The sequence below is a fragment of the Astyanax mexicanus genome, chromosome 17 (assembly GCF_023375975.1).
Source record: "Astyanax mexicanus isolate ESR-SI-001 chromosome 17, AstMex3_surface, whole genome shotgun sequence".
NCBI classification, from domain to species: domain Eukaryota; kingdom Metazoa; phylum Chordata; class Actinopteri; order Characiformes; family Acestrorhamphidae; genus Astyanax; species Astyanax mexicanus.
Window position 1 is genome coordinate 1573724 of NC_064424.1, and position 27885 is coordinate 1601608.

Genomic DNA, 27885 nt, shown 5'->3' on the forward strand with positions numbered 1-27885 from the left:
TTGAGCTGACCGTGTCCGTGACCGCTGAACTGTGCGGGAGCTGCGGTAACGGCTGTTCTGCGGTAACTGGGCAGCGCGAGCGCCAGGTCAGCTTATATTAATCAGCGCTGATCCGCCACACCTGTTCCTCCTCTCCGAACCTGTGAGGAGCGGAACTCGTATCTCCGGGCTCTTTTTGCTGAGGGCGGAGAGTAGTGTTGCAGCGCGCGGTGTTTATCCGGTTCTGGTTTGTGGATCATGCAGAAAGCGCCGAAGAAATACTTCGTGAACATGGACGAGTACCTGGCCAGCGTCGGGCTGTACCGCAAAATGATGGCACGAGACGCGTCCTGCCTGTTCCGAGCTGTTTCTGAGCAGGTACTAACCGAACCGAACCGGTACCCGAGTTTAGCTTTTTTACCTGAGCGTTTGAGAGTTTGAGGATTTGAGATCGTTTGTTTTGAATTTGAATTTAGCGGCAATATTTAAAAAAAAACTTTGGGCTAGTTAATTGGTTCATTGTTTAATTAACAAATGCTAATTGATTAAATTAATTAAGGTAGTGTATAAATGAATGTTTAATGGCAAAATTCAACTGTTAAGTGCTTTGTCTCTGTTTAGCTTTATTACTCCCAGAATTACCATTGTAAAATCCGGAAAGATTGCGTGGACTTCATGAGGACAAACCGCAGCCACTTCGAGCCGGTGAGTAAAATAAACTACTTTTCACCTACATTTACTAATAAACGTTTGTTTAGACGTTGTTGTCGTCGTTGTCAGTGCTGCCTTAGTTTGTGTTTTTATTAAGATTGGTTGTTTTTATCCTGTTCTGCAGTTTGTTGAAGGATTTTTCGAGAAGTATTTGGAGCGTTTGGAGGATCCTAAGGTTAGTGCTCTCTATATATCCTCCTCTCACTGAGGAAGCACTTGATTAGGAACACTAATTAAACCTTTAATTAGCTGAGTAATTATCTAATCGGCCAATCAGGTGGCAGCATTCCGAGACAATACAATCAGGCAGATTGGGAGCCAGCACTGTCAGGCCTTGTTCACACAAACAGTAAGAACAGGGTGATATATTTCTACTATATCAAAGTATTTAAATATATTTTAAATACATATGCAGTAGTGCTGGGAGGTTAATGGAATTAATTTGATTAATGGAATTACGGTTTAAAGTGATATTTCTAGCTGAGATAAAGGAGATTGTAAATGTTTGCATATAGAAGCTGCAAAGTAAATCTCAGTAGATAAACAGATTTGTTTCTGTCAGAAACCTGTAAATAACAGTAATTTTCATATAGATTTTTTTTTTTTTTTACCAAAATATCATATTATAAGAGTATATGTTTGCACCATATTTAATATATAAGCTTCTGTAAGGTTGGAGGGGGTTGTTTACTATTCATAAAAAAATAACTTCATAAAGAAAAAAGAAATTATAACAAATCGAAATGTAAAGTAAACAGTAGCTTCTACGTCACTTTTTAAAAATTATCTAAAGCTATCTAAGAACTAAAAAAGATTTATGTTTAAAGATAATTTTTTTATATCAAATATTGGTTTGTAAAATAAAATAATATATTTGGGGAGAAAAAAGCGCAATCACAAACTTAATGCATGTTTCGTGCCTTTAGTTATTTGGTTTTTGGTAAAGTGTTCTTCATTTTGTAATTTAAATTGGTGTTAAAAAAATAAACGTTATTTAATTTCTTCATACCTGTAGATACCATGTGTACACAATGATAATTATATTATCATATTCATATTGCTAAGAAAAATACAGTCTGTGACCTACCGTCATAAATGAAAGTGTTTTTTGTTTATTTATATTAATAAAAAGTGTGTTCTGTTACTCTCTACTCTTAGGAAACTGCAGGCCAAGTGGAGATCAAGGCTTTGTCTCTGCTTTACAGGTAATCTGTGTTTTTATTACTCTTACTGGCATATTGCACTGAATGGGTGCCGTTTCTGTGCACACAAAATAACTTTAAAATACAGTTTTTGATTATTAAGCATAGTGTCTTAAACATTGACCTAATTGCAAAACTAAGATATGTAATTAAAAACATTAATAAAAAACTACTTAGAACACTGAAAAAATAGCATTAGTTACCTGAAGTTTAAGGTAAAAAAATAAGATATCAGATTTAGATAGGGCCTATAGGAGATCAAAGGTAAATAATTGGATAGAGGAGGAAAAGTGGGGGAAGAAGAAAATTAAGTTAAAAGTAGTTAAAAATTAGGTTAGAAGTAACTATTAAAATCCATCAGAAATGCTTTGTTTTGCGAGTCCGAATCCCATCTATACCAAATCCCAGCATAAAAAATCCATAATATTTAAGTTAAAATACACATTTTAGTTGTCTTTGGATTTCTTTCAGTCCTGTTACACACTGCGTAAAAATAAGTATAGATTTGTATTTAAGAGTACAAAGCTTGTCGCTGGGGCTGCACCTTATATTGAGGTACAATAGTCTTTTATTTTTATTTTATTATTATTATTATTTTTGTACCAGCATCTGGAACTTTTAGACCTAATATTAAGATTTTAAGCAGGCATAAAAATAGCTTTCCGAACTTTTTTTCCCCTGATTGTATATTTTAAATTTGGACACATGATTTAGAATAACTTGATTTGTGACTTTTTGTAATTGTTTTTACTTTAAATTACTTTATACACAGCAAAAAACAAAATCTTTCACTTTATATGTTTTTGAAATCAATAAAATCATTTTATTTGTTCTTGTTTTGTTATACTTCGTTGTATATAGTTATTTAGGGCAATATCACCCACTGCTACTGTTTGCAGTGAGTAGAGGGTGAGTATTGTAATTAGTGAGTTTTATTAGTCCCTGTGTTAGTAATATTGTAATTAGAGGTGGGCGATTTTGGCCCTAAAATAATATCACAATAATTTATGTTATTTTCGCGCTTACGATACTCTTAGCGATATGACAAAACATTGAATTATAAGAATTATCTTAAAAATACACTACTGCAAAAAAATGAAAATTACATTTTATTATGGCATTCGATATGATATCACACCCCTAACTGAGATATACATGAAATACAAGATTTTTAATCAGATTTACGGTAACAGAAGTCCAAAATCACAGATGATCCAAAATGATCAGTCATGATACTACTAATAATAATAATACACTCCAAATATCTCCATATATCCAGGGTTAAAGTAAAATAAATGATACTGGACAGATATAATAATCTGTCTCTATTAGATAGAATGAGAACAGTGTGGATTTTTCTTTTGATAAAAACAGTATAAAAAAGTTGTGGAACCCTGATGTGATAATTAGGGGTGGGTGATTTAGCACTGTATTTAAGGGGATAATATTGTTTTATATATATATATATAATATATATATATATATATATATAAAAATATATATTGTGTGTGTAGGAGGTGCTTCATCGTATACAGGTACCCGGGGAAGCCGCCATCGGAGATCGGAGATGAAGACCTGCCCAAGGTGAGGGAGTCTGACTGGTTTTTATCATGTTTCCAGTTTATTGAACTGGGGGGCTCTGCTGTGGTTCGGTAGCCAAGTTCCTGCAGCGTAAGGCCAGTGAAGTCTCGGTTGGCTAAAGGTTCAAAAGCACCTCGTCTTTTTGCTTCTGCAACCAGATGGTGCTTCTAAGTTAAAGACAGCAGTAAGACTACAAAGATCTCCAAAGCTCGGACTCGCTTAACACTAGAAGTTAGTTTTTAATTGGAGGAAGGGAGGGAGAGGGAAGGATACCTTACTTTATTTTTGTTTTTTTATCTCTGCAACTTTTAGGCTTCAGTAACAGTCGTAAGGTTTAGTTTTGATAGCAGCTGCGCTAAAAATCTAGGGCTGTATTTCTCGAGCACTAAAGGACGTAGTTCAGAGTGATCTGAAGGACGCAGCTGATGTATCCTTCACAGTAGGACTGGGACAAAAAAAAATGAAGAGAGCACTTCAGTTTCTGAATCAGTTTCTCTGATTTTGCTATTTATAGGTTTATGTTTTGAGTAAAATGAACATTGTTGTTTTATTCTATAAACTACAGACAACATTTCTCCCAAATTCCAAATAAAAATATTGTCATTTAGAGCATTTATTTACAGAAAATGAGAAATGGCTGAAATAAAAAAAGATACAGAGCTTTCAGACCTCAAATAATGCAAAGAAAACAAAAAGTTCATATTCATAAAGTTTTAAGAGTTCAGAAATAATCAATATTTGGTGGAATAACCCTGGTTTATAATCACAGTTTTTTTTCATGCATCTTGGCATCATGTTCTCCTCCACCAGTCTTACACACTGCTTTTGGATAACTTTATGCTGCTTTACTCCTGGTGCAAAAATTCAAGCAGTTCAGTTTGGTGGTTTGATGGTTTGTGATAATCCATCTTCCTCTTGATTATATTCCAGAGTTTTCAATTTGGTCAAATTTAAAGATTATTTTATTTTTTTGTCTTATTTTTTTCAGAGCTGTATATGTGGCGTGTGTGGATTTAAAAAAATATATATGGATTTATTTTTATTGAAGCATAAGCATGCTGAATTTCCTAAAACTCTCCCTACCTGTTAGGCTTAATAAATTTACTGCTTCATTACTCCACATGGGGACGCTATAATCGAGTAGAGTTAATTAACCTGCAATTTGAAGTATGTTGAATATTAAATTCTGTAAAACTAAGACACCAATAAATCTATAATTGCTGGTATTTGATTATTTAGGAATACTTTATTCTCTTAAGTAACTCACATGCTTTGAAGTATCGTAGACAATTATCTTGTGATATATTGAGTATCTGCGAATCACAGTACTGCTTTCTGAAAATAAGCGAATAATAATTTTAGGTTTACTCACAAAATGTAATGACTGGTCACTGAGGTGCAAATGTTTTACAGGTGGTTTTAATACAGCTCAAGATCTCAAATTATAATGTTCTTTCTTGCTTTTATTTTTCTGGTTTCTGGAATCAGGAATGGGGTTTTCATTCATCTAAATCATATTTTTTATTTATTTATTTTTGTTACAATCAACTAAGCTTAGTTGTCCCTCTCGGCGACAATCATTTATAGTTTGAAAAAGGGATTGAAAATATTCGGCAAGTAAGTAGAAATAGTAAGGAAAACAAAATAACAATAAAAAAAATACAAATAAAAAAATATCCATTTAATACAGATAAAAAAAGAATACATTTATTTTTTATGTTTTGTTTGCATTTTATAACAAAAACCTTATGATCTAATCCAACCTAGCTTTGTTACAACATGCAGAAATTCAAATTGAAAAATCATCAGTCCTAAGATCAAGAAATGATTTATATTTTCATTGTTCATAAAATTCTGATTATTAGGAGCAGAAATGAAGAAAAAATATACATATTTTTTATGGATAAAAAAAATCTTCACCATACTAAATAAAATTATGACATTTTACACCCAATTTTTTATTTTTAATTTTAGCTTCAAGCCTTTGATCACTATTAAACTGATTATTGTTATATTGTCTCTAGTGTTCTCCTGCAGTCTCTTTAATCAGAAGTGTGGTGTATAAATCTAAAAGTCTTTACTGTGTTTCAGATTTTGCTCTGTTGCTCAAGCAACGGTCACTACGACATTGTCTACTCGAGGACTTATCCAGTGGACGCAGCGATATGCCAGTGTGAGTTTTGCTGAAGTTCATAAATCATAAGTTCTGTATTTGTTTGAAGCTTTGTGAGTATTTTTTCAGGGGTCCAAGTGGTCCACCACTCTAGAGATTGCTGGTTTGAATCCTGGTCATGCAGCTTGCCCTCAGCTGCCAGAGCCCGGAGAGATCACAGTTGTCCTTGGTCTTTCTGGGTTGGTACAGTAGGCGCTCTTTCTTTCTTCTCATCACTCCTAGGGTGATGTGGATCAGCACAAAGCTGCATCTGTGAGCTGATGTATCAGAACCGAGTCGCTGTGCTTTCCTCCGAGCGTTAGCGCTGTGATGCTACTAGGTAATGCTGCATCAGCAGCAGTTCAAAAAGAGGCAGTGTCTGACTCCGCATGTATTGTAGGAGGCGTGTTCTAGTCTTCACCCTCCTGGTGTTGGAGCATCACTAGTGATGGAGGGATATACAGCTGAGTAGCAGCTGAATGGGTGGGATAATTGGCCAGATAAATTAGGAGAAAAATGGGAGAAAATTATAAATAAATGTATTAAAACGTATTCTGCAAGAATATGATCTAAAACTTTATCAAAATCTTGACTGTTTCTCATTTATTGCATTTGAGAATAAAATTCCAATAGTACAGATCTGTGAGTAAGAAATTTAGAATGAGTAATATGGGGCATATTTTACCTATAAAAAATTAAGATAATTTTTTTTACACTGTTAACCTCAAAGTAGCTCCACACTTCATTGGTAGAATCCGGAGAGCCCTGATATTTAAAACAAGGTATTTAGAGTTTTAAAACAGAACAAGAAGTTTATTAAAAGACTCTTTTTACATCCCATAGCATAGATAAATCTTCAGCACCGCCATCTTGAATTTAAGTCACAATAAATCAACCGTCAAGCACGAGAACAAATAGGTAGGATAGTTGAGCAGATTGTAAAATATATTTCTTGGAAATGCATGAATTCCAGCTCTGGTTACTGTCGATATTAGAATGAAAAGAACCGTACATAAACACATTAAACATTGCTCAAAATGTTTGACTATTCGATCTTGTGCTCGACGGTTGACTTATTGTGACTTAAATTTAAGATCCCAGAGATTTACCTACACTATGGGATGTAAACAGAGGCTTTTAATTAACTTCTTGTGCAGTTTTACAGTTCTAAAAGCCTTGTTTTAAATGTCAGAGCTCTCCGGATTCTACCAATGAGAAGTGTGGAGCTACTTTGAGCTGATTAACGGTGTAAAAGGCAAATTAATCTGCAGGGTAAAATATGCCCCATCTCACTTATTCTAAAGCCTGTTTGGGCAAAGTGCAGAAAATACTGGATGTCAGAAAGCTGCAGGAGAGCAGAGGAGAGCTATTCAACAAAGGTAAGAACTTAATATCACGTTTTAATAATTAATACACCCAAAGTCCATTTCACTCTGGAGTTCTCCTTTAAGGTCATTGTCCTGCTGCGTGACCCACGTTCTCCTGATATTCATTCCTACAGGGGTTGGACAATGAAACTGAATCACCTGTCATCATTTTAGTGTGGGATTTTAGGTTTCATGGCTAAATTGGAGCAGCCTGGTTTCCAATCTTCATTAATTGCACATTGCACCAGTAAGAGCAGAGTGTGAAGGTTCAATTATCAGGGTAAGAGCACAGTTCTGCTCTAAATACTGCAATGCACACAACATTATGGGAGACATACCAGATTTCAAAAGAGGACAAATTGTTGGTGCACGTCTTGCTGGAGCATCTGTGACCAAGACAGCAAGTCTTTGTGATGCATCAAGAGCCACGGTATCCAGGGTAATGTCAGCATACCACCAAGAAGTACCAACCACAGGATTAACTGTGGACGCTGTAAGAGGAAGCTGTCTGAAAGGGATGTTCGGGTGCTAACCCGGATTGTATCCAAAAAACATAAAACCACGGCTGATCAAATCACGGCAGAATTCAATGTGCACCTCAACTCTCCTGTTTCCACCAGAACTGTCCGTCACCACAATCAATTATTGTGCTCTAAAACCAGGTGTTTCAGTTTCATTCTCCAACTCCTGTATGTTGGGTGATTTATAATGCTGACTCTGCTGTTGTTTGTGTTACAGCACTGCTGTACGAGTTGCTGTACACTTGTGTTCTTGGTATTGAAGAGGAGGATCTGCACATGGCTGTGGATGGGTTCCGTGCTGGTGGGCGGCGCTATAGGAACAGCCTGTCCGTGTGCAGTGAGGATGGGGGTTACGAGACCCCTGAGGACAGGGGTTCCAGGTCTGCACATGCTCAAACAGGAATACAGGGCTATGTGTTTCTGCCTGACCGCAGGTACTCTGTTTATTAGTGTGTTTATATTGTTATTAATGATAAAAGTACAAAATTAGTTTGATAATCATGCTAATATATGTGATATTTTAATTTGCTTTACTGTTTTAGGGAGGAGTGGGAGTTTAGTGGTCATAGTCGTTCGGAGGATAAAGCCAAATTTGGAACAGAAGACCAAAAGGTGATGAAATATGAAATAAAGAACCTGCATTTACAACTATTGTCACTTTTTAAACCACATCATAAATAAATCTAGCCTAAGTATAAAGAAAAAACAGGTTCAAGTCTACCATTTAAATAAATATCTTGGACTTTCAATAGTGTTGGACTTTCTTTAGAGATATTTGGTGCATCCCTCGTTTTAATGCACTTGTTATATCATTTTAATGATCTTTAAGAGATGATAAGCAAATGGAAACGTGTTCAGTATTAGCAGTTAGTAAGAATTGTTTCTTAAAAAGAATTGCATGTGATTTTATTTTCCTTTAGGCTCCAGAAGCACCAATGAAACTTTCTCTTCCCTACAAAGTGCTGAAAGCCCTGGAGCCTGAGATGTACCGCAACGTGGAGTTCGATGTGTGGCAGGACAGCCGCAAAGGTGCAAATCCTTAAGATTTTCTATCTATATAATTTGAAGGAACCCTGGTAACTGTATGGTTTTCTATACAGTGAATATTAAAGGAGAACTGCGGTGTGAAATTGACTTGTTGGAAATTGTAGGAAAACATAATGAGTACAAACTAGGCCTGCATAATATTGGGAAAAATTTTACTTTGCAAATGTTTTTTTTTTTTTTTTTTTTTTTTTTCGACTGAATATATCATAATATTAGAAAATGCATGGATCATGACATCACAAGCCCCGCCCGCACCCGTGCGCTTTCTTGCATCCGGACCGATCAAGAGCTGATTGAGCGCCGAGCTCAACTCAAAACCAGAGGAAAACAGCAACACAACAGTAATCTACCCCCTATAATCAGGCATTTAAATGGCTTTTTTTTTAAAAAAAAAAAAAGGTAAATAAGATTAAGAATAAGTTTTCTAAGATTAAAAGTGTGAATTCAGCTGTAACTGGAAATATCTGCGCTGCTAAACTGTGCTGGACTGAGGAGCACAGCTTTCCACACGTGCTCACGTTTACGAGCACGTGCCCAACCATGTGGATGGAGGCCATGTTGCGGTTCCTCTTGTTTATTCCTCCCCCTCAGGCTCCCCCTCCCCCTTGTGCTTCTCAGGCAGCAGCAGCCTGTCACCCACACAGACACAGAGACAGTGCTGTGTATCTACTTCTCATGTCGAGAATCAATACGTTGAAGCATGACGTGTTTGATTTAATTGCCTTAAGTGACACCACACAACCTGCGATGTGACTATTGCACATGCCCACATCGCAATGACTATGCTTAACCGATATATCGTGCAGCCCTACAACAAACTTTTATTAAATCTCATCTCATATAACCATGCATTACCCATGTATGTTTTTACACCAATAACAAGCTCAAAGTAGTTCTATACTGGACTGTAAATTGGGCTGTTGCACAGTATGTGAACGACCCTTGTTGGTGAATAAATGAATTAATTTCATGTATTTTTATGTTTGGTTTTATAGAACTGCAGAAGACTGATTATATGGTGTTTGCTGGCCGACAGTATTTCTTAGGAGACAAGTGTCAGGTAAGAGGAACGCTTGAGACTTTTTATTATACTAAATATACTTTTAAATAGTGTGATGTAGTGGTATAGCATTTTTCATGTACCACTATACCGCAGCATAGCTGAAACACTTCAACCGGCATCAAATATATATTTGTTGTATAAAATTGTTAGCCACTTGTAGTGTTTAACAGCCAGACAGCACGCTAGCATAACTAGCATTAGCCAGCATTAGCCAGGTTAGCACAGCAAACAGTCTGTTAGCTAATAGCATTTTTCCAGCCCCAGGTGCGCTTCCCCCGCAGGTCTGGTATGTTTAGTAGAGTGTAAAAGCTGTTTTTGAGACGGAGCGTTCCAGAGAACCGATTATAGTCCTCCTGAAATCTGTGAATTTCAGAACTTTAATAGAAATTAAGCAGAATTACTGTGGAATTGTTAGAATCCTTAGAAACATGATATAAATACATTTTGATTATACCACTAAGCACTACTTTTAAATAACATTTTAATTTATTGCAATATTATGAATTCCTAAATTTACTTTTTTTTTTTCTTTTCTTTTCCCCTAAATCACCAATGACATTAATAATTGTGAAAATTATTTCCCAAAAGCTCACAATTTCTCAAATTAAGATGATAACTTATAAAACTGATAGCTAATAGCAGAGGCCAATATGGCCTTAAAATAATATCAGAATATTCCACAATATTCTTAATATGACAAAACACACAAAGGCTGCTTTATGTAAAATACATAAAAATGTAATATTATTTTGTTGCTGTAGTATAGTTTGAAATTTAGTTAAATATTTGTCAATAAAATATTAAGCAGAAACAAAAAAATCAGAAGTTGTATTTCTTTAATAAACAACAGTAATTTATTATGACTGATCACAGCTGTAAAAATATTATATATTAAATTAACAGGTTAATAATACACAAGATTAATTGAAACTAATAAAAATGAATAAAAATTTGCTTAAGTCAACGGATGGTAAAGTAGCATGGTCCGTGTCTCTTGGCTCTTTTCCAGCATCTGTTCAAATATCATAATGGATCCATGATGATGATGATTTTTGTTTTAAGTAGCAAAATAAATAGTATTACATTAAAGTAATGTAATGTAACGTAACAAACATATACCAAAATACTAAAGTGCAGTATATTTATTGCACGCATATAAACCAAAAATACCTTCAAAGTTTCATGGTAAATAGTAAAAATAACTACAGAATAAACTGCTTTTTAAGTCAAAATACAGCTTTTATCACAATATAGATTTTTAATTATCATGTATGATCTGGATCACCCCTAACCTCTCCTGTGTTTGTTTCTCAGGTTCGTTTGGATCCTAAAGGGAAGTACTACAATGCTTTTATACAGGAAGTGGGAACTCATCAGAGCGCCGTCACTGTGTTTATAGAAGAGCTGGGAGAAAAGTGAGAATCATACGCTTCACTACTGATTCAATAATATATATATATATATATATATATATATACACTGATGGGCGTGGTGTTCTGGAAATGAGGTGTGTTCAGGTACATTTCTGGACTTTTATCTTGTTTATCTTGGTAACAGAAAACACAGGAGCTCCACTGACTGAATACAACCTAGACAGACGCCAACAGTCAAACATTCATCGCTATCTTGGCAACACAACCCAACTTTTACATCAACAATAAACAGAATAGTAAATAAAATAACATTGCTGTTCCCGTAAATGAGCTGCTGGAGCTCCTTCACAGCGTCAACCAGCAGCTCAGTTTCCTCTGCTGAGAAGAGTTTGTTGAACACGTCCAGGTAGCTGCACCGGTACAATAGCAATCCACCAAAGTCAGAGCTCACCTGAATTTTAAAGGGATTGGTTTATTTCACGTTACGCCCAAAATTAAACACACCCATGATCAATTAAGAGAAATAGTACATGACTTTTGCTTTTTCTTTTGCGCAAGGTGTACTTTTCCTGTCGTTAAGATAGCAAAGACACACAGACACGCCCTAAATCAAGCTGAACGGTTGACTGCTTGCCTATAGATCAATAAAATAGGGCCCCTTGAATTCTTGAGTAAGCAAAAAAAAAGTGTTAAACAAACCAGAATATTTTTTTTAGATTTTAGAGTGTTTGCTGTATAATCTGGCAGTAGTGTTTTTTTTTTTTTTTTTTTTAATAGTCTCAGTATTACCCATTGTGTTTACTTAAAATTGTAATATTTTTTCATTCAAATTACTTATATATATATATATATATATATATATATATATATATATATATATATATATATATATATATATACAAATTTGATTAATTGTCTTTCATGTAAACTCTGAGGGTTTTCTGATTACACAAGTTCGTTTTGATTGTATTTCTGATGCTCTCTGATGTCCTCGTCTGTGTTTTCAGGCACTTGGTGTCTTTAACCAATCTGAAGCCAGTAAATCCAGTCCCAGCGTGGAACGTAACTCCCAGCAGGAAGGGCAGCTCCTACAGCAGTGCTGAACATTACCCTGGAGATCTAGGTGACTTTTACCTACAGTACAGTCCTGCACACAATCCCAGTTTTTATTTTAAAGGAGAAATCCAGTGTGAAATGGATTTGGGATTTAGTGAAACATGATGACGAGTATGAAATTTGTAGAACAGCCCACCGCTGTGAATCCAGTATCGTGTCTCATCTCGTCTCGCTCTTGTGAACCCAATATAGAGTTGCATCTTGTCTCGTTCTCGTTAACCTAATATTTTGTTCTCGTCTCGTCTCATGAAATCAATATTGTCTCCTCTTGTTCTCATGAACCCAATATTGCATCTCATTTCTTTCTCGTAAACCCATTATCGTGTCTCGTTCTCGTGATCCCAGATGTCTCGTCTCGTTCTCGTGAACTTAATATCGCGTCTCAACTCTCTCTTGAAACCAATATTGTCTTATCTCGTTCTCCTAAACCAGGGGTATTCAACTAGAATTCACTATGGTCCAGTTAGAGAAAATTTTGCCAGGCCAAGGTCCGGACCGTCGCTATTTTTAACTTTTAGTGTTATGATTCAGTATTATATACTGTATTATATACAGTATTATATACTGTATACTGAAAGACAAAACAAAATACACATACTAGTATATTTCAACAATATGTATTGTTTTAAAATTTAAATAAATTACATTATGAACCTATCATTAAATAAATGAACTTATCGAGTCTATTAATGTGAATCTGTATGTTAGCTTTGTTTCAAAATGCTTTATTTATTCTATTTAATTTTATTTATATTAGATTTGCGCCTGCCTGTCATGATTATTACATGAATGACAAATCATACAATGTGTGGAGAAATGTTTGTTGAACTTGACCAAAATATCAGCTTTTTTAAAAAAAACAGCAGTTTTATTTTATTTAATATTATTACTGTATCAGACTTTATTATGTAGTGTGTAAAACTAATGTGGGAAGTTGCCAATGCTTTTTGTCCCGTGGGGGTTGCCTTAGTTTTGAGGTAGGGTTGTTTTGGGATTAAAGAGAGCGCGTCTGCGAGCGAGGGAGGGAGGGTTTTTTTTCTTGCTGAGTTCTGATCAGGTGGAGTAAAGTGGAATATTTTGCACTGTTGTCTCGGTTGTTTCTTTTTAATTCCTCCAAGTAACACCGCTAGGTTACATTACTGTTAATATGTTTTTATTAAGGTAGTATTTTTATTTATTTTTCTGGTGCGCACCATCTGTATTAGCTTTTCTCGCTTTATTCTCCGACTTCTCACCGCCTGTCTCAATGCCCGCGTGGCTCCGCGCGGCTCCTCGCGCTCGCATCTGCACAGCAGATGAGGGCGTTTGGTGATTTTACAGCACATGCGATTGGTCTGTGTGCTTACTGCGCTGCACGTAAACCATAAAGACAATAAACGTTCCGCCGCTTTAAATGAATACGGTCAGAATTAAATCCTTCTCTCTAGTTTCGGTTTGGGTCCGGATCGGACAACGTCTGGGTCCGGACACGGACCGCGGTCCGCCAGTTGGTGACCTCTGTCCTAAACTCTGAAATCAAAATACCGCGTCTTGTTCTCGTGAACCCAATACCGCGTCTTGTTCTCGTGAACCCAGTTGTCTCGTCTCGTTCTCGTGAACCCAGTTGTCTCGTCTCTTTTTCGTGAACCCAGTTGTCTCGTCTCTCTTTCGTGAACCCAATACCGCGTCTCGTTCTCGTGAACCCAATACCGCGTCTCAACTCTTTCTCTTGAAAGCAATATTGTCTTATCTCGTTCTCCTAAACTCTGAAATCAAAATATCGCGTCTTGTTCTCGTGTCCCCAATTTCTTGTCTTTTTTTTTTTCTAAACCCTGAACCCAATATGGTGTCTCCCCTGTTAATTGCTTTCCCTATTTATTTATTGATTTATTTAGTCTGATTGTGAGGGGCAGAAATTTAAAAACTAGAAAATGGGGAAATTAATTAAAAACTAATTTGTATACCAAATAAGAGAAAAAAAATACGTTTTACACAATCTTTTAAATTTTTAGTCCAAGTTAAACTGTTACACAGGTGGTACAGCGTGATCTGATGGTGATGGTGGTGATGATGATGATGATGATGATGATTTTTTTTTATTACTGCTCTGTTTCAGACCCCGAGCTGCGGGGGCGCCGGCGGTTCCTGAAGAGGACCCGGGGTAAGGAGGTTCTCATGGCCTTCTCTTATGGCCGGTCCCAGCCCGGCCTGCCCCCCCGCCTGCAGCCCTGCCCGGGGAACCTGTCCCCTGTCCGAGCCCCGGGAGTGCACACTGCGCCCCCTGGAGGCCTGAGCTACGAGCACTACCGCCCCCACCCTGCACCCCGACCCCCGAGAGGATACGGACCACCCAGGTCAGACCTCCAGGCCTGCTTTTTTCTTTTTATGTGTTAATTTTACTGGTTGTTTGATTAATCATAATTAATCACAGAATATTGCTGTGATTTTAGAAGTAGTGCTACTAATATATAATACCAGTCAAAATTTGGACTTTTTAGGATTAGAATTTTAAAAATATTATTTTAGTTTAAATAATCCAAACTGTAAATGAAAAAAAAAAAAAAATTTAGTAAACAAAAAAATATTAAACAGACCAGAATACATTAAATATTTTTTAAATGATATAAAGTAGCACCTCTTGCTTAGACAAAAGCTTTAAATATTTTTTTCATAGTACTTTGACAGCATCAGTTAAAGTAAAGTAGTGAAGAGGTAGAGTTACAGGTATACAGTGAATAGTGATTATTTGAGTGATGTTCTAATCCAGATTATGAGAAGCAACAAATACACAACTAAATAAAGAACTTAAAAATTTTTTTTAAGAAATTCAGAAAGGTCAGTCAATTAGTCAATAAATCTCAGAAAAAGTTTCCAAGTTTAGTTGCAAAAATGGCCATGAAAAACGTTATGATGAGGAAACTGGCTCTCATCAGGACCGCCCCAGGAAAGGAAGAGCGAAAGTTTCCTCTGTTGTACAGGATAAGCCTAAGGGTTACCAGACATAGAAACCGCATAGCTCTTGAGATGCTGGTTTTAGGGTTAAAGTGAAACTTAGTGTGAAGCATTGTTCTGTCACGCATGCATGGCACTTACAAAGTGTAAATAAAACAATAGGATCTGTCGACACTAATAATATTTTTTTAAATTAATTTTTATCAATGGATTTTAATGTAGTGCAATTGCAGCTCTGGTAAAATCAAGGAAACTCAATTTTAACAAATTGAAAACCTATGTAATGGAGTATAATAAAGAGGAAGATGGATGATCACAAGCCATCAAACCACCAAACTGAACTGCTTGAATTTTTGCACCAGGAGTAAAGCAGCATAAAGTTATCCAAAAGCAGTGTGTAAGACTGGTGGAGGAGGAGAACATGATGACAAGATGCATGAAAAAACTGTGTTTAAAAACCAACCAGGATTAAAATCAGAGAAACTGATTCAGAAACTGAAGTGCTCTCTTCATTTTTTTACAGAGCTGTATATAGTTTACAGAATAATTGTATGCATTAATGCTACTCTGATTGAAGGTACTTGTAGACTCTTGTAGATTTTTCATATTAATTGTAGCTGGAGAGTAATGGATGGTCAGTCTTGCTTCTCCTGTATCCTGGTTTCTATTTATAAGTGTTTCCTGCTGTTTCTGTGTTCTGGTCAGAAGCTCAGCTCGTTTCCTGAACAGACATCACCTCATTGGACCGGAGATGGCGTATTACCCCAGCCCTGGAAAACGCTGCTACCACAGCTTCGACAACTATTCCTTCAAATCACGGTATAATGCCTCAATCACACTACACGACCAATCGACTGGCTGTAACACTGACTGCGTAAAATCTTTTTCTTCTTTATTAGTGTCAAAAGATCCTATTGATTGATTTATGATTTGTAAGCGCCACGCATACGTAACAGAGTGATGCTTCACGTTAAGTTTCACTTTGATCCTCAGTCAAGCTCACTGAAAAGATCACATTTTTAAGTTACGATCAGGTTTTTATTTATTCGTTTTCCTTTGACGCCATGATCTGGAGCCATATTTGGTCAATATATTAGGAACACTGCGTTGCTGTCACTCAAGCTTTTAATTTTATTAGAAGAATAGCATCCATTCACATTTTTTTTGCTATAATCTTTTTTTTTTTCACTACTGAAGCCCTTATTCACTGCTGTTGTCCATGTCCCGTCTATTCACGCTCATTTTCCTTTCTTCTTGCGATCTTTGTTGTTTTTTTCCTTTTGTTTGACGAAAAAAAAAAAGTTGCATGAATACTGATCTGACTGTACAGAGAGAGTCGCATTGATTTAAATCTGATATGTATCGGATTTAATTACTACATATTTATCTTTTTAGCCTCTGGGTCTGTTACAATGGACATAGGGTATGTTCTTTCATTTATATATATATATATATATATATATATACATATATATATATATATATATATATATATATATATATATATATATATATATATATATATATATATATACAATATTAATATCAAAGATAGATAGATAGATAGATAGATAGATAGATACTTTATTGATCCCCGGGGGGAAATTCTTGATGAAATAAACAGGTTAATATGAAATATGAAAATTGTTGCACACAGGCTTCCAATGCAGCTGAATATTTCAATTCCTTTTATTTCATTGTTTTATATATATATTTTTTTATTAGATTATGTATTTATTGTTATTGTGTGCATTACAGACAGAAAACAGCATTCCTATATTTTTCCATCACTGGAACATAATAATAATTTAGGTCTGAAATGTTTAAAGCAGGGGTGTCCAAACTACGGCCCGCGGGCCATTTGCAGCCCGTTTCCTTTTTTGGAGCGGCCCGCGAGGTATTTTAGAAATAGAATGAAAGTTGGCCCGCTGTTAAGCAGGTTTTTATAATGTGAGATTCAAAGTTTGAACTCTAGGTGTCCGAAACGGGCCAAAGAGTCTAAAAGTGGAGAGATTGCGCATTTCTAGCGCAGAAAAACAGGCCAAAGAGTCTAAAAGCGGAGAGAGTGTGCCTTTCTAGCGCAGAAAAACGGGCCAAAGAGTCTAAAAATGGAGAGAGTGCGCATTTCTAGCACAGAAAAACGGGCCAAAGAGTCTAAAAGCGGAGAGAGTGCGCATTTCTAGCACAGAAAAACGGGCCAAAGAGTCTAAAAGCGGAGAGAGTGTGCCTTTCTAGCGCAGAAAAACAGGGCAAAGAGTCTAAAAGCGGAGAGAGTGCACATTTCTAGCGCAGAAAAACGGGCCAAAGAGTCTAAAAGCAGAGAGAGTGCGCATTTCTAGCGCAGAAAAACAGGCCAAAGAGTCTAAAAGTTGTCTAGAGTTTAATATTAAGAAACATCATGAAATTAAACATTAATTTGAAAAATCTTAGTTTACACAACACTGTCAAAGATAAAGACAGTAAGTCAAGTAAAATGGTGTGTAAATTAAATAATTAGGAAAAAAGTATTATTTAAAGTGGTACATTTCATTATTTGTTTTATTATAGAGCCCCCAACAAAAAAAGTTTGGACACCCCTGATTTAAAGTGACTTAAATCAAAATGTATTTTATTTATTTTTCTTTCATTGTTTTACTTTATGTATTTATTTTTAACAAGACAAAGTCAAAAAACAAAACAAAAAAATAAGAAGGAGAAAAGTCTCAGTGGACAGAAGCACAAGAAACATTACATTAATGACAGGAAATAGCAAGGTTTATTTGGAAACCTTTTTTTAAATTAATTTTTAAATATATATATATATATATATTTTGTGTCACGTATGATTTATAAGATGTGATTTAAGATGTGATTTTGAGCAGGTTTACCTGCTGTGTGAGCGTGTCCTGAGCATGGGGTTGTGTTCAGCAGGAGCAGGCGTCAGATGCACTCAGTAAATAAGGAATGTCAGTTTGGCTTCGTGCCGGATCCCGGAGAAGATGCTCAGGACATCGAAGGAGCCATGACCTTCTACGAAATGGAGGAAGCAGACGAAAACGCCTTCTCCACCATACCAGTGTGTTCCAGTTCATCTCTCTTACACAGGAGCTGTACTTTTACTGTTTAATCTGCTTTTACAGGAGTATTATTAGTATTACAGCATCTTATACATCTATACATCATATCTTTATTATACTGCTCATCTTTTCACCACAACATATAGTGGAGATCTCGCGAGATTAAAACGTGACTATATTTCTCGTCAAGCTTAAACCTGTCTCGCAGGGGAAAAAACAGTTTAGCGCAGACTTTTTAAGAGGGATCTGGCAACACAGTAGTGATAGCAGCGAGTGTGGTGGCTGAGCAGTGAGAGCAGCTCTCAGCAGAAGAGGAAAATTCAGGTATTTGTATAGAAGATGCTTCTGCTACTTTTAAGTTGTATGTCTGGCTGCATTTTGGCTCCAGTGGAAACAATAAACGGTAACAGAGTGACCAACAAGACACAAACCATATATAAATACTGTAAGTAAATCCTGCACGTGACTGTTTCATAGACAGCTGTACTAATCCCTTAGCTCTGTACTGTATTTAAAAACATGTTCTGTCTCTGTTTCACTTCAAGTATAGTCCTAATATGACTGGTTATGGTTCTGCATAGTTAAATTACAAGAGATTTAGGAGAAAAACACACACAAACCATAGTCTTAATATGACTGGTTGTGGTTTGCACTTATTGTTTGCACTATATAAGACGAACAGTTTTATTTTTATATATCTTAATCTTATTTCTATTTCTTATAGAATCAATGTGAGATAAACCAGTCTGTTAAGAAAAAATAACATAAAAAATAAAATAAAACTCAAGCCATTTTTTATTTTTGACGTTTTCTTTAAAATTTTATTTTTAAATCTCGTCTCGCCTCGTTCTCGTGAACTCAATATTGTGTCTCGTCTCGTGATATTAGTGTCTCGTCACACCCCTAAATTAATTAGTCATTAAATGTGTTCAATAAAACCATGCAAACATTATATAATTGTTTGCATGGTTTTAGTTTAAGCAGACTGTTTTTGTCTATTGTTGTGACCTATATCAGAACACATTCATGTGAGAGGAGTTTTTTATCTCTGCAGGGTCAGACTGTTAGCAGCACTATGGTACCTGGTGCTGCTACTTACTGGGTACCAGGAGGATCCAGCAATATATCATCCAGCAAACAACCCATAACATCATCTGAGGAGGACCCTGATGAAAGGAGCACTGCTGGAGACCATGGTAGCTTTCTTCTTTAACACACACACACACACCTAAGGCCCCGTCCACACGAAGCCGGATATTTTTAAAAACTGAGGTTTTTGTCTCCGTTTTAAAAAAATATCCTCAGACCCTCAGTGCTGCCAACATAAAGCATTGCCGCTATTGTCAGGGGATTACTGGTTTGAATCCAGGTCATGCAGCTTGCCGCCAGCTGCCAGAGCTCCCCCAAATAAGGCCATCAGTTCAAGTCCTGTCCTTTAACAAAAAATGAGCCAATCAGTATTAGGATATAAACCCTTACAACCAAGCCGAGATGCTTACAATAAAGTTTTTAAAAATATCTCCGTCCACAGGGAAAAGCCATACCACTCAAAAACGCTGAAATAAACAGCGATTCGCTAGACATTTGGACGTTTTCTCGTCACTCCTCAGCAACAACTACTTATTTTTTTTTTAACTGTGCCACCTATTTTTTACTGATTGCGGTAGGGTCTGTACCTCCGGACAGCAGGATCGGAAAAAACTGCACACAGCGCATTTTAGAAACGTTACTACCTCCGCTGTGTTCGGTAATGTAAGAGTAACATTGGATTAATAACATGTACACAGTTTAATTTACACATTGCAGAGAGAAACGAACCAATCCAGGTGCTGTCCCTGTTTCAGGACGAATCTTAACGTGGCTTAATGTACTAAACAACGAGAAACAAACACCAAACAACTTATTTTTTCACTGCATAATAAACTTCATCAGAATCTATAAACAAATCACTATAACCCACAGTACTGACCTGCTGTAAAATCCAGAGAGGCTGGGGAGAAAACTGGATGAGGAGCTCCAGTAACAGTAAATGATGTATTTTGAGTTTGCTGGTGTAGCTGGTCTGTCGGTGTATCCAGGGTGGTGCTGGATCAGTATAATTAAAGCTCATACTGATAGAGTAGTGTGTAGAACAGCCATCACGCCACTATCACCACTCTCAGCTACTCAGGTAAAACGTGTTAGTGTTTAAAGCTGGTTCTGTGTAATTCTGCGCTGTTGGGTCAGAGAGGGCAGTAGTTCATTAGTTGGATCAGCAGGGTGTAAATATGCTTTAAACGGACGAAGTTCGCTGTTGTTTGGCCGAAAATAGTCCCCTCCAGCTCGTAAACGAAAAGCAGACATGCGCAGACTCTTCAGAGTTTTCAAAAAATCTCCACCTTGGAAGGCGTTTTCGAAAACCTCCGTTTTCAGTGACCGAAAATGACGTTTTCGTGTGGACTGAAGGCCAAAACGGAGACAAAAACCTCCGTTTTTAAAAATACCCGGGTTCGTGTGGACGGGGCCTAAGAAACGGTTGCAGTATAAATGTTGAAATCTTTCACTGTCCTTTTGTCTTCTGCAGGTGAATACACAGAGGAGTACATCTTTTCTGCCTCTGGTTAGTGAAATTTTATATATTTACACTCCTTCTTTTATATATTTTCTCTCTCCAGTATGTGCATTTACTTTTAGCAGCAGTTTCCCAGACAAGCATAAGGCCAAGTCTTAATTATAAAGCTGTTTAAATGGAAATTTTCCAGTGACTATAGGATAATAGTTAAATTTTTTAGTAATATTATTTAATTATTTATTTGTCTGTCTATCAGATGCAGGATTTCAGGCCCCGTCTGTTTATGCTGCCGCAGAAGCTTCCACCAACCTGGTATTGTTCATAATACTTGTTTCTCTACATATACAAATAAGATAAAGCAATATATTGGATGAATATTACCTGTGCACTATTCCCTGACAAGAAGCTGTTCTTAGCTTAGTTCTTAGCTAGTGGTGGTTTGACGTTAATATAGAATTTATTATATTTATATATATTATATTTTGTTTATTTTTTGTTTTTAGACAATTCAGGAGGGAGGCTCGCGTGCAGGCTCACCACAAGAGGGCGTTGCTACCTACAGTTACTCTCAGCAGGCATGTATTCTATATCATACATTTACTGCATCATATTTGATTTCTAGAACAGGGTTTCTCAACCAGTGGGTCGTAAAACACAGCAGAGCATCCTCAGACCCTCAGTGCTGCCAACATAAAGCACTGCCGCTATTGTCGGAGGATTCCCGGTTCGAATCCAGGTCATGCAGCTTGTCACCAGCTGCCGCAGCTCCCCCAAATAAGGCCATCAGTTCAAGTCCTGTCCTTTAACAAAAAAAGAGCCAATCAGTATTAGGATATAAACCCTTACAACCAAGCCGAGATGCTTACAATAAAGTAATAAAAAAAACATTCCTCTATCCAATTTATCATGCATTCTTTATTCCAGCTCACCACGTTCACTTTATCTCTCCTCAAACATACAAGTATATACTAAAATTCACTAATATACTAGTATAATCACTAAGATAGATAGATAGATAGATAGATAGATAGATAGATACTTTATTGATCCCCGAGGGGAAATTCTTCACATCCAGCAGCAGGTGTGTATAGTACACAACGTTACAAAAAGATAAAAAAAATATAAATGATACATATAAATTCAACAAAATAAAAAATAAAATGAAATTATAAAAGTACAGTCTTTAGTGTGTGTGTGTGTGATGTAAAATGGAGGTAGTGCAGTTGAACACAATAGACAGCAAACACCAGTTGATGTGCATAAAGTAAGGATAAGGATAACTGATGTCAGCCATACAGAAAGTGCAAACACAGTTATATAATAATTTAAATTTAGCAGTGCAAATGATACGTAAACAGTAGATGAATGAACTACTAGTGCAAAAAAGGGTAGAACTATAAAAATAGTGTTATGGGCATCAGCAAGATAGTGTGACCATAGATAGATGGGGGTGTGTCCATGGTGTGGCCAGAGTTGCCAGGGTGAAAAAGTGTCACAGAGTCTTCAGTTTGCTGTGCTGAGATGAGTTGAAAAGTCTTATGGCCTGAGGGACAAAAGACTTTCGGAGTCTGTCTGTGGAGCAGGACTGGGACAGCAGTCGGCCGCTGGATGAGCTCCTCTGCCTGGTGATGGTGCTGTGCAGAGGGTGGTGAACATTGTCCATGATGTTCAGCAGCTTGCTGAGGGCTCTCCTCTCTGCCAGTGGTGGTAAGGACTCCAGCTCTAATCCCAGCCCAGAACCAGCTTTCCTCACCAGCCTGTCCAGTCGTCCAGCATCCCTCTTGCTGATGCTGCCTCCCCAGCACACTACAGTGTAAAAGAGGACGCTGGCTACCACAGACTGGTGGAACATCAGCAGGAGTTTCTGGCAGATCTAAAAATAGCATTTTAGATTTCTTACATTCATTCCTTTACTTACATTCAAATATCCACTATGCATACTTGTGAAGAACAAGTGCGATTAATCACAGAATATTGTCGTGATTTAATCTGATCTTTTTTAATTTTTTTATATCGATTGTCAACACACAAAAAAACACTAAAAAAAGGAGAAATATTAGCAAAAATAAGCTTGAGAGCTGTATTTTATTCAGTGCACACATGATTTCTTTTGTGCGTGTGAGAGGGAAATGAATTTAATTTTTTTAAGTAAATTTTTTTTTTTCCCCACTTTGTTTTTGCGACCCCGACTTTTGACATTTGATGTGACACCAGAGAGAGAAAGTGAAAAAACACAATAGTGTAAGAAAAAAGTCAAGTGCTTAAATCATAAATGTAATAGAAGCACAAAAATAAGAACGTGTAGAATCAGTAACTAATAACACGATATTTTGGCAAAATAAAGCCAATCAGTGAAATAAATAAACGTTTTTTTCTGTTTCTTCTTATGAACAGGAGGTTGAGAAACCCTGTGCTGAATCATAATAGAGAATAAATAGGAACTGTGTTAATGTATGATGAACAAGGTGTTTTGTTTTTAATACGTTTGTTTTAAGTTGTTTTAATCTTATTTTTCAGGTAGTAGTGAAGTCAGCAGTGCTTTCCTCCTCCCAGCCTGTTAACTCCGCCCCCGCTGCCATCTTCACCTCTAACTCCTCCCCTTCCTCCTCTGCCGGGAGCTCCCACAGCCCCCCCAACCCCCTGCAGCCCTCCAGCATCACCCCCGGCCAGCCGCCGCCCGTACACGGCATGAACCGGCCAGGTCCGACCCACCTTTACAGGCTGTATAGACATAAATAATACAATTAAATAACATATTTTATCATATAGTTTTGCTGAGCAGCATCACAGCGCTAACGCTCGGAGGAAAGTGCAGGGACTTGGTTCTGATACATCAGCTCACAGACGCCCTGTGCTGCAGACATCACCCTAGGAGTGATGAGGGGAGAGAGCGCCATCTACTGTACTGTACCCACCCAGAGAGAGCAAGACCAATTTTGCTCCCTCTAATGGCAAAGCTCATAGTGGCAGCGCTTTAGACCGCTGGCCACTCGGTGCCTAATACATAAATTTTTATTCCGTTCATATTTATCTTTAATATGTGTTATGTTTTTTCTCATTTCTCTTTGTTTCTGTCTCTTTCTGTCTTTTTTTTCCTTCTTTGTTTGTCTATCTGTCCGTATTTCTTTCCTTCTTTCTTTCCTTGACTTGACTGTCTTTCTGTCTGTCTCTTTTTATCTTTCTTTCTTTATTTGTTTATTTTTCTTTGTCTTTATTTCTTCCTTTGTCTTTCTTTCTGTATGTCTTTTTCTTTCTGTATTTCTTTCTTTCCTACTTTGTATCTTTCTTTTCTTCTGTAACACTGTCTTTGTCTTTCTTTCTTTCCTTCTTTGTCTGTCTTTTTTTCTGCATTTCTTTGTCTTTTTGTCTCTGTCTGTTTTTTTTTTTCTTTCTTTGTTGGTCTTTTTGTGTCTCTTTCCTTCTTTGTCTCATTGTCAATCTTTCCTTTTGTCTTTCTTTCTTTCCTTCTTTCTGTTTCTCTTTCTTTTCTTGTTTGTCTTTCTTTCTTTGCTTCTGTCTCTCTTTGTCTTTCTTTCCTTCTTTCTGTTTCTCTTTCTTTACATATTTATCTGTCTTTCTTCTTTTCTTTAAATATATATATTCTGTATTTTGGCTTCGCTACAGTGTAAGTGAGAGCATTTAAAGCGTAATTAAGAGATTACATAAAGGTTGATTAATTCTCATACTGATTCATGGTCTTTAGGCTTTCTTAAGTTATAGATTAAATCACTCGTATTTAATCCTGGCATGTTTTTCTTTCTTTTGATCTCTAGTTGTTCCTATGCAGTTTCCTCCAGCGTCTCCATGGTTTGTGAATGAAGTGGGAGAGCCGGTCACTGTGGCTCCGCCTCCCCCTTATTCCTACGATCCTAACGGCAGCGACCTGCCCAGAGGTCGGAAACACCAAACACCATCCTCTCATTCATCTCATGCATCATACATATTCATAATTCATACTCTGTGTTCTGTCGTTCTGTTTGTTTAAAAGAAAGTTCCTTGTTTCCACAGATTGCAAAGTCCTGCAGTATTTCTTCAACTTGGGGGTACAGGTTGGTGATAAAAGTAGCCTATAATAATATTATCCGCACACACTGTTACAATCATATAAAACTACTAGTGCGTCACAAAAAATTAGAATATCATCGAAAATGTACTTTATTCCAGTAATTTAGTTAAAAATGTGAAACTGGTATATTCTATAGATGTATTAAACACAGAATAAATTATTTTATGCATTTATTTCTTTTATCAAGAGCCAATAAACCCTGAACCATATTGTCTTCATTGATAGTTGAAATGTATTCCTGTGAAGTATAAAATGAAACTGTACTCTATCCATAATATCGTCTTCCTGCTGACGTCAATCTGCTTTTTATTTCAATCAGAGAAACACTGCTCAGCTCGATCAGCTCCCAATCATCCCCTCTGTCCCACCCCTAAACCCATACATCACTCAGTGCACCTCCCAAACTACTCCTTCCACTTTTTTAAAATTAGAGCTTTTAGGGTCAGCAAAAATCTGATTAGTGCCCCTTTATTCTAACTTATATTTTTCCTTTTAGATGAACCAAATAAAAGCAGTGTGAAGTTTTTATTTTAAAATTTGGATGCACGTAAATCCTTATGAAATGGATTTGGGTTGGATCTTGTCTTTTTGTCTGACGTTCTGTCCGTTCAAGAACCAATAAACCTAATAAACCTAATAGCTGAAATGTATTCCTGTGAAGTATAAAATTAAATAGAGTTCTGTGTAATTTTTTATAAAGATTTCCTAACCTTTTTACTGTGGTAATTCAACTGTGCTTTAGGCTAGGACGATTTTTCTGTTTCCATGAACTCAATCCATAATACCGTCTTCCTGCTGAGGTCAGTCATCTTCTGCCCCGCCCCTAAACCCATACATCACGCGATGCACCTCCCAAACTACTACTCCCACTTTATCCTTTTTTCCCCCCCAAATTGGAGCTTTTAGGGTCAGCAAGAATCAAGAGTGTTTTAGTGCCCCTTAATTCTGATTTATATATTTTCTTTTAGATGAAACCGATAAAAGCAGTGTGAAGTTTTTATTTTAAGTATTGCACAGAAACACAGTTGAAATAAATTTGGATGGGATTTTGTCTTTTTGTTTGATGTTCTGTCTGTACAGACCTACCAGCAGAGTTACTGGAACTCGGTGGTGCACATGCAGCAGGTGTACCAGCAGCCGGCGGGCGGCGCAGAGCCTCAGTACCAGCCCTACCCGAACCCGGCGCCGGCTCCCAGCCCCGACCACACTGTGCCCCAGCCGTACCCCGAGCCTGCCCGCCCGTGCCTCCACCCGCAGGGAGAGCCGACCAGCAACGGTCAGCTCCTCTCCATCAGCACCTCTACCAACCCCCACCCTCTAAACACTCTACACACTCTACACATCAGCCTCCAGCTTTACTCCTCCTCCTCCTCATAGCTTAATCTTCCTCTTCCTCCTCCTCTTCTATGGAGTCACATCAGTGTCAAAAGTCAGGGGCGCAAAAATAACAGGTGAAAAAAAATTTAACCAGCGTGTTTTTAACATTTTGCCTGTGTAAATTTCTTTAAACTTCTCGTGAGCACAATTGTGAAGCTTGAGCGTCATTTTTCTCCCCCCCCCCCCCCCTCTTAAATTCACAGCTCTCCTCATGCGCCATGTGAATGACCTATTTATTTATTTATTTATTTATTTATTTAGGTGCTCATGTTTTGAAAGGGGTGGTTTTGACAGTTTGGGGGCGGGGTCAGAGTCGCCTCCCTCAGCAAATGCTTTTGGCTGATATCTCCAGGGTTTGTGCAGAACAGCCAGCCCTCAAGATCTGGAGGACGGCGAAAGGGAGGGAGAAATGAGGACAGCAGGAGTTAGCTACTAGCTGGCCATGCTAACATCCAAACTACCTGCTCTCTGGCTCTGTCTGCCCGGGTTTAGTGCCTGGAGCGACCGGCTCTCGTCTGGAGCCACCGGCTCTCGTCTGGAGCCACCGGCTCTACGATACTGTTTGCCCTGAAAGCTGATCACTCCAGGCACTAAACCTGGACTAACAGCGCCGGAGACCAGGTTGTTTGGATGTTAGCATAGCCAGTTAGTAGCGAACTCTCTTACTGTCCTAATTTTTTTTTGAGGTAGGCAGTCCATCACAAACCCTCGAGATATCAGCCAATAGCATTTGCTGAGGGTGGGGACTCTGACCCCGCCCTCAAACTGTCAAAACCACCCCTTTCACCCCTTTCTCGAGCGAAAACGGCAGCCGCAGGTAATTTGCATGGTGCGAGAGGAGAGAACTGTGATTTCGAAAGTAGAAAAAAGAAGCTTGAGAGCGATATTCTGTTCAGCGCGCAAACCATTCCCCTTTATTTGTTTGTTTGTTTTGTTTCACGTTTGTGCTCACGAAAAGTTAATTTACACACACAAAATGTAAAAACACACTGTTGTTTTTGCACTCTTGACTTTTGACACTGATATGACGCCATACTCTTCCTCCTTTTCTTCACCACTTCACCTCCTCACCCTCACCATCAGTCTCCCCTGCTTCCTCCTTTCCAGGCACCCCTCTGGCGGTGGAGCCCCCGACCGCGGCGGTCCCGGGCACGGTGTTCTTCCCCCTGGTGCAGGAGCAGTGCAGCCAGCCCCCCCTACACCCCACCTACGAGCCCTACCTGCCCGTGCTCTCCACCACCTACCACTACCTCACGCCCTGGACCCCCGGGCCCCTCCCCCATCCCCGCCTCCACCACACCTCCTACTGCCCCTCCTCCCTCCCCCACGTCAACTACGTCACCGCCCCCTCTCACCCCACCCACTTTGTGCCACCCGGTGTGTAACCACCAATCACGAGGGGCCCGGTCCTCGTCGTCTGTAGCACTACCTCACCGACACGGTTCCTTTTAGTTCATTATCTTATATATATAACTCCTTATATACGGTGTTCACTCTCTCTTGGTGTGTTTATTATCATTTTTTTATTTTTTTGTGTTAAGTTTCTCACGTGAGTTGTTTTTTTGTGTTCTGTACTGTTAAAGTTTGATTTTCTTAATAAAGGGTTTAAATAATAAATGTTTGTGTTTAATATCTCCGTTGTCTTAGCTGTGTTCTTTCCTTATGCTGTTTATGCAACGATACACAGTAAAAAAAAAAAAAAAGTGTTAAAAAAAAGCGAATCAACTCGAAAAAAACAGAGGTTGACTACTCATTTTAAATCAACTTTATATATATATATATATATATAACA

At 37.6% G+C, this 27885-nt stretch overlaps 1 protein-coding gene across 1 annotated transcript; it reads left to right on the top strand.

The window, feature by feature from the left end:
* alg13 (ALG13 UDP-N-acetylglucosaminyltransferase subunit) lies at window positions 1–27725 on the top strand. The gene is made up of 24 exons (XM_022666514.2): window positions 1–357; window positions 601–684; window positions 815–865; window positions 1849–1895; window positions 3407–3476; window positions 5565–5646; window positions 7731–7947; window positions 8056–8125; window positions 8434–8542; window positions 9556–9620; window positions 10938–11038; window positions 12004–12119; window positions 14208–14445; window positions 15749–15862; window positions 17951–18098; window positions 19154–19295; window positions 20663–20698; window positions 20907–20962; window positions 21154–21225; window positions 23168–23351; window positions 24424–24543; window positions 24659–24699; window positions 25797–25992; window positions 27201–27725. The coding sequence occupies exons 1-24, from the start codon at window positions 238–240 to the stop codon at window positions 27476–27478; spliced, it is 2757 nt and encodes a 918-aa protein (XP_022522235.2). The 5' UTR covers window positions 1–237; the 3' UTR covers window positions 27479–27725.
* Window positions 27726–27885: the final 160 nt, after the last annotated feature.

Coding starts and splice junctions, on each gene's coding strand:
- alg13 (XM_022666514.2), top strand. CDS start 238: ATGCAGAAAGCGCCGAAGAAATACTTCGTGAACATGGACGAGTACCTG. Junction 7,948..8,055: donor GTGTTTCTGCCTGACCGCAG/GTACTCTGTTTA, acceptor TTACTGTTTTAG/GGAGGAGTGGGAGTTTAGTG. Junction 18,099..19,153: donor ACGCCTTCTCCACCATACCA/GTGTGTTCCAGT, acceptor TTATCTCTGCAG/GGTCAGACTGTTAGCAGCAC.